Below are 7,178 nucleotides of genomic sequence, written 5' to 3' on the forward strand. Positions count from 1 at the left end.
CCTTTATATATGTTACAGGAGGAGAGAAGGGAGAGGAGGACATGATGGAAACCGTTATATATGTTACAGGAGGAGAGAAGGGAGACTCGGGACATGATGGAAACCTTTATATATGTTACAACAGGAGAGAAGGGAGAGGAGGACATGATGGAGACCTTTATATATGTTACAGTAGGAGAGAAGGGGGACATGATGGAGACCTTTATATATGCTAAAGATATTAATAAAGTTCAGGAAGGAAGTGTATTTATTAGGAGCTAAACATTAGAACACAGGGACGCAATCAGAGAAAAATCAGAAGTAACATCAAAAAATATTTTTTTACTGAAAGTAGTAGATGCTTGGAACAAGCACAGTGGCTCGACGGTTAGCACTATTGCCTTGAGGCTCTTGGTTTGAATCCAAAATCTCCATGGAGTATGCATGTTTCCGCTGTGTTTGTGTGGGTTTCCTCCAACACTTCAAAATCATCCTGATAAATGATGTAATACCATAAAATATAGTAAACAATCATCATGTATCCCAACCGTCGCGGATGAGATAAGAGATCTACCGCTAGGAATACAGGAGAATAACAAAAAACAGCTTATACTCACCCCTTTTGGTCTTTGTACCACCCACTTCTGGGTAGCACTAGTAAGTGACCCCTGTCACCATTTACTGGCCTCAGTCATACCAATACCGAGGAGGGGTATTGGCTATATCAATCACAGGATCGTGCTACCTGGAAGTGACCAGGTAGTAACTTTTGTCTATTTTACTGCATAAAAGGAGGCATTGTTCCCTGAGGGGGAACATGCAGGGGCATTATCACTGAGAGGAGGGTATTATTACTGAGGGCCTCATGCAGGGGCAATATTACTGAAGGGGAGTATACTGGGGCATTATTACTGAGGAGGGCATGCAGAGGCTTTATAACGGAACGGGGGCATTAGTACTGAGGGCTTCATGTAAGGGCAATATTACTGAGCAGGGTATTATTACTGAGAGGGCATGCAGATGCCTTGTCTCCTGAGTAGAAGGGGGGCATGTGGGGGCATTATTAATGAGCTATGCTGCAGCCCTATTATTTAAGGGGGCATGCAGGGTCATTATTAATGAGGAAGGAGGGATGTTGGGGCATTTTTACCGAGGATGCCATGCAGGGGTATTACTACTGAGTGGGACATGGGGCATTATTACTGAGAGGAGGCATGCAGGGTCATTATTAATAGGGGGGTGGAATGTTGGGGCATTTTTACTGAGGACGCCATGTATGGGTATTACTACTGAGTCGGACCTGTGGGGGCATTATTACTGAGAGGGGGCATGCAGGGCATTATTCTCTGAGTGGGGGGTACATGTGGGGCATTTACCAGTGAGTAGGGGCATTATTCCCTGAGTGGGCTGACATGCAGGGACATTATCTTGTAGGAAGCATATAGGGGCACTACGGTATTACTGAAGGAAGACATGTAGGGCCATTATTGCTAATTGGGGCATTATTAGCTAATGGGGATAAGCTGGGGCATTATTCATTGCAGGGAGGTCATGTACGGACATTACTACTGAAGGCGGTCATCGGGGGGATTATTACTGAGGGGGGCATTATTACTATGAAAGGGAAACTAAGGGGCACTATTACTGAGCGGAGACACAGAGGGCATGGTTTAGCATTAAAGGGGTGGGACCCAACCAAATATTTAGCCTAAGAATTGTCCCTCTTTTAGTTGCTCAGACTTCGCAGTGAGTCAACCAGAACTTGCCAGGTGGCCCTGACCTGAATTGTCAGTCTCGGGGTGTGAGTTTGCCCCATGCTGTAGGTATGTGTGTCAGTGACTCCTGCAGCTGGAATCTGGCTATCACTGCTGCCTCCTGCCTGTATACTGCGCTGCACCAGGAACAGGAAGCCCGCACTGACAACGTGGAAAAAAGTCTCTCTGTGATGTAAAAAGTAATGGTCCCTCCCACCAGAAACCGTTCCAGCTCCAAAAAACAGCAGGACTCAGTGCTCAGAATTTAAGAGAGTCAAATTAAGGGGTCAGGGCTCAAGGGAGTCAATCAACAGAGATTTAGAGAGTCAATACCCTGATCTATAGGGAGTTGGTGTACAGAGATTTAGGAAGTGCCTGGGTCAATGCGCACAAAGTTTAGGGAGTCAATCTGTAGCTTTATGCCTGCAGAGGTGCCAGGCTGAGGTAATCCAAGTCTCCGTCTTTTACTGAATGGCATCTGTTGGGGGCAAGCATGCCCACAGGAGCGACTTGGTACGATTGCTGCAAGATGATCAAACACAGCCCCTGCTCAAGACCCCTCAACATGTGGAGCGGACGAAGAGGAACAGCGGAGACCCCTACTGGTCCAGGTTAGTGAACAGAGCGGTCACAGAGCTTGCAATCTAATGAGCTGAGCCTGTGCTGGGCTCCTGCTTTATGCCATGTAAAGCCTTCACAACGGCGTTTTCCTTTCCGTTATCCTGCTCTGCTGTGGGAGCGCGGAGACCGAAATCACTGGTCCAACGGATTTGTGTTATGACGGAACAAAACGGCGCCAAGCGAACCCCATTGGCTGTAATTGGGTCGGCTCCGTACTCCTTTGGCCGTTCTGTATTTTATATCATTGCACGCAGCGCCAGTTCGTTCCGCATTTCAACGTAAAGCAGCGACGCAGAATCCGAACGCAATGTGCGACGCTGATGCCGGCGGTCAATTTCTCTTAGATTTAAAAATGTCCTGAAAAGTATTGTTACGACATTTTAAAAAAATTGCAATTCTTAAAGCTTTCTTAAAATCGCGCACCATGCAGACCCCGCCCCCTTTTATCACTATTTTATTTAAAGTGCCAAGAGAAGCGTAAAACAGCAAAAGAAGAAATCACAAATTTGTGCATGAACCCCTGCGTGCGCCAAACTTGGGATTTTGCACAAATGCGTTCATAAATTCCAATGTGAGGAATTTGGAAAGTTGTGCAAAACATTCAGAACGAGTAAAAAAAAATGCAGTAGAGCCGAGTTTGACAAGTGCAGTGAGTTTGCGAGGTGACGTAGTGCTTGTTTTGTCATATGCAGCAAGAGCCAACTTTATTAGATGTAGCAGAGCTGAATTTGCCAGGTGCAGCAGAGGTCTGTTTATCAGATGCAGGGCATTCGAGTTTGTTAGGTGCAACAGAGCTCATAATCAGATAGTGTGGAAGAGTTTGTCACATGTGGAAGGGCTTATTGTATCAGATGCGCTCAGTGTATTAGATGCAGCAGAGCTGAGTTTGCCAGGTGCAAAATGCTGAGTGTATCAGATGCAGCAGAGCTGAGTTTGCCAGGTGCAAAATGCTGAGTGTATCAGATGCAGTAGAGCTGAGTTTTCCAAGTGTAGCAGAGCTCATTGTATCAGATATAGCATGGTGGGTTTGCCAGGTGCAATAGTGCTCAGTGTATCAGATGCAGCAGAGCGGAGTTTTCCAGGTGCATCAAAGCTCATTGTATCAGATGTAGAGTGGTTGGGTTTGTCAGATGCAGAAGGGCTTACTAGACCAGATGTACGAGAGCTAGGTTTGCCACGTGCAGCAATGCTCAGTGTATCAGATGCAGTAAAGCTGAGTTTGCCAGATACAGCAGAGCTGAGCTTTCCAGTTGCAGCAGTGCTCCGTATAGAAGATACAGCAGAGCTGAGTGTATCAGATACAGCAGAGCTGAGTTTGCCAGGTACAACAGTGCTCAGTGTATCAGATATAGCAGAGCTGAGCTTGCCTGGTGCAGAAGTGCTCAGTGTATCAGATACAGCAGAGCTGAGTTTGCCAGGTGCAGCAGAGCTCAGTGTATCAGATACAGCAGAGCTGAGTTTGCTAGGTACAACAGTGCTCAGTGTATCAGATACAGCAGAGCTGAGTTTGCCAGGTGCAGCAGAGCTCAGTGTATCAGATACAGCAGTGCTCAGTGTATCAGATACAGCAGAGCTGAGCTTGCTAGGTGCAGCAGTGCTCAGTGTATCAGATATAGCAGAGCTGAGCTTGCTAGGTGCGGAAGTGCTCAGTGTATCAGATACAGTAGAGCGGAGTTTGCCAGGTGTAGCAGTGCTCAGTGTATCAGATACAGTAGAAGTGAGCTTGCTAGGTGCTCAGTGTACCAGATGCAGCAGAGCTGAGTTTGTCAGGTGCTGCAGTATTTAGTGTATCAGATGCAGCAGAGCTGAGTTTACTAGGTGGACTAATGAGGAGTTTGTCATTTGGTACAACTCCTGGTAATACCGCAGTGTCTGAGTGTTTTTGCATAGGACTGCAGGCGAACCTCCTGCATTATCTTTGCAGTTTATCCTATTGTAAAGCAGCTTGAAGAGTTAATGAGGCCTGCGGCGCTGCAGCACATCTCGCTGCTGCAGAATAAACAGTGGCAGCTGATAGCACAAGCTAATAAATGCTGACGGCTTCTATAAACTGTCGTGTTTATTGACTGTGAAACGTCTTCATTGAGCAGCCGGATGGACCCATCTGTGACCTTACAGTGTGGACACAAGGCGGGTACTGTGGACACAAAGACGAGGGCCACGAAAATAAGTTAGTAGAGCCGTCATCTTGGGGCCCATTCACGTGGCCCTTTTTCCGGTCTGTGTGCTGTCCATGTATTTCACCCATCAAGCTGTTCACATGAGCGCTTTTTCACGCGGACCAATGTCCTAAGCCCATCTGTATCACGGATGAGAGTAGTACACGCAATGTCCACTTGGGGAGGGGGACACAAAACTCACATATGAATGTGGTCTAAATCTGATAGAAAGTCTGTGCTGTTTAATCTACCATAGTAATAAATCTGTATAACCATAGAAACAAATCATATGACAGATTTCCATCTTCCTGCAGCCACCACTAGGAGGAGCTCACTGTATACTGTTATTACTGAGTATACTAACAGCTATATAAATCTGAATGCAGTCATCTCCCCCTAGTGGTAGGGTTGAAGTAGTGTATATATCCACCTCATGTTGGTAGTTAGTACTTTAAAAAATTCTCCCCGTGACCCCGGAGCATAAAATCCCGTGACAAGTTTTCCGTGGATCAGTTTCAGTGTGAATCTACATTAGATGGGAAAATCCAGCAATCTGAGCGACTTCCAGCGAGGCCGGGTCATCGGTGCTAGACTAGCCGGGCCGGATGTCACTGCCAGCTTCACACAAGCGTTCGCGTATTTGCGGGACGATCTATGCGTTTTTGCGCTCACATTGGAGTATTCTACCGCACATTTTGCACCCGCAGAGCATGATCATTTGCGTGCAGCAAACAAGATGCATTGATTGAAATGGCTAACGAGTTCCAGATGTGTTCTTTTTCGCGTTACGCAGTGTTTCACGCATCACCTTGCGTATTCCGCGTGCATCTGTGCACCCACACTGACTTCTATGGGGACCATTAGTGCGCAAATACACAGAAAAATAGAACAATGCGCCGCAAAATACGGAAATGTGAATGAACCCATTGGAATGAATGGGTTATATTCTCTGTGTATTATGCGCACAAATCCGTCCATGTCCAACCCGCTACCAGATGGCGGTCTGTGATATAGTGGCTGATATAATAAATATACATTGATGTAGCAGTGCTGAGTTTGTTACTTGGCATTCTGTACTGTGTTTCTCTATAGGAATACTAAGTGTCCGCGGAGAACAGGAAGGGAATCCCTCATTCTCGAGATCAGTGTGTTGGACAGTGTAGAACTGGAGTTCCCAGGGCCCATCAGTAAGATTCATTCTGGGGGTCCTCTGTACAGATGCCCTCAGGAGGATGCAAATGAATTGTGGCAGGGGGGCTCTCAACATTGAGAAAGGGAAGAAGAGTACTGGCCGTTGCACTTAGATATGGATGCTTTGCTCTGCCTATGTTGGACTGAGGGCCCATTCCTGGATAGGGGCCCACCGGGAGATCCACCTGCTCCCCTGTGGGTCAGCCTGAGCCTGTCCAACCTGTGGTTGTTGCAAAACTACAACTCTCAGCATACTCTGACAGCCGCAGACAGGGAAGACACAGTGGATTTGTCTTTCCTGAGCTGTTCACTTGTTAACCCCTTAGTGACGCGGCCTATTTCGGCCATGAGGACACAATGATCGTTTGGGGGGTTTTATCTCAACTTTTAAAAACAAATAACTTGTTAAATCTTCCGTCGACGCGGCTGGATGAGGCTTGTTTTTTGCGCGGTGAGCTGCAGTTTTTATTGGTATCATTTGTGTGTGTATATATATATATATACTAGGTGATATGCCCGTGCGTTGTGTACATAGAGGATAATGTATTCTAGAACCTTTATAACATTTATTTTTGAGGGCAGCGAGAAAAGATCCATCAATTCTGCCATTATTTTTTTTGTTCATTGTTTGCAGCATAAGTCCCAGGATACATTTTATTCTGCAGGTCGGGACGATCAGGACAATACCAAAATTATATATATTTTTTTAAGGTTTTTCCACTTTTGCACAAGAAAACAAAAAGTTTTTGGAAAACTTCTTTTGTCCATAGACGGAGGTCTGAGAGGGCTTGTTTTTTGCGTGATGAGCTGTAGTTTTTCTTGGTACTATTTATTTTGGAGAACATACGGATTTTTGGATCACTATTAGGGCCCATTTACACGGCCGTAGGCGTTTTACGTGCGCCCACCAACGCTGTAAAAACTCCTAAACTGCAAAGGGCCCAGCGCATTTACGACGAGGCCGCAATGCCGTGGGGCCTGGGGTGACATTCCCTCTTTCCTCCCCCTTGGCGAATCACCTCCTCTCCCCTCCCCTCCAGCCGTTTGCAATGAGGGGGGGGGGGGGGGGCAGGTCAGGGGCGGAGCTAAGCTCCCACCCCCTCCCTGCCCCTTGTCCGCAGCCAGCAATGAGAGGGGTTGGAGCTTAACTCCACCCCTCCTGCCCCCTACCATTGAAAACAGCAGCAAGGGGTGGAGAGGAGAAGGGGGAGGGAGTTTAGCAGTCATGCTGCTGAACTCCCTCCCACCTCCCTTCTCCAGCAGCTACCATAGGCTCCCACAGGAATCTATGCAGCTCCTGCCGCATTATTGCTTCTCATGGCATCACAGACCATGGCAGACCTGGACACCATTGGCTTCTAGTTGCCATAGTAATCCATCGGCCCTCCACGATTACATGGTGGAGGTTTCGATGATCTCCCAGAGGGAACGCCCTTCCCCTGTGAAGACTTTACATGCCGCCTTCAATATTGAT

General features: G+C 47.0%; 1 protein-coding gene across 1 annotated transcript in view; it reads left to right on the forward strand.

Moving 5' to 3' along the window:
- Positions 1-1,860: 1,860 nt before the first annotated feature.
- The window catches only part of SLC17A9 (solute carrier family 17 member 9), a 23,523-nt gene continuing 18,205 nt past the window's right edge, over positions 1,861-7,178 (forward strand). The window contains exon 1 of the mRNA XM_066586284.1: positions 1,861-2,344. Within this exon, the coding sequence (XP_066442381.1) occupies positions 2,205-2,344 (140 nt within the window). The 5' untranslated portion in view covers positions 1,861-2,204. The remainder of the gene's footprint in view (positions 2,345-7,178) is intronic.

This window comes from Eleutherodactylus coqui, chromosome 13 (genome assembly GCF_035609145.1).
Source record: "Eleutherodactylus coqui strain aEleCoq1 chromosome 13, aEleCoq1.hap1, whole genome shotgun sequence".
Lineage (NCBI taxonomy): Eukaryota > Metazoa > Chordata > Amphibia > Anura > Eleutherodactylidae > Eleutherodactylus > Eleutherodactylus coqui.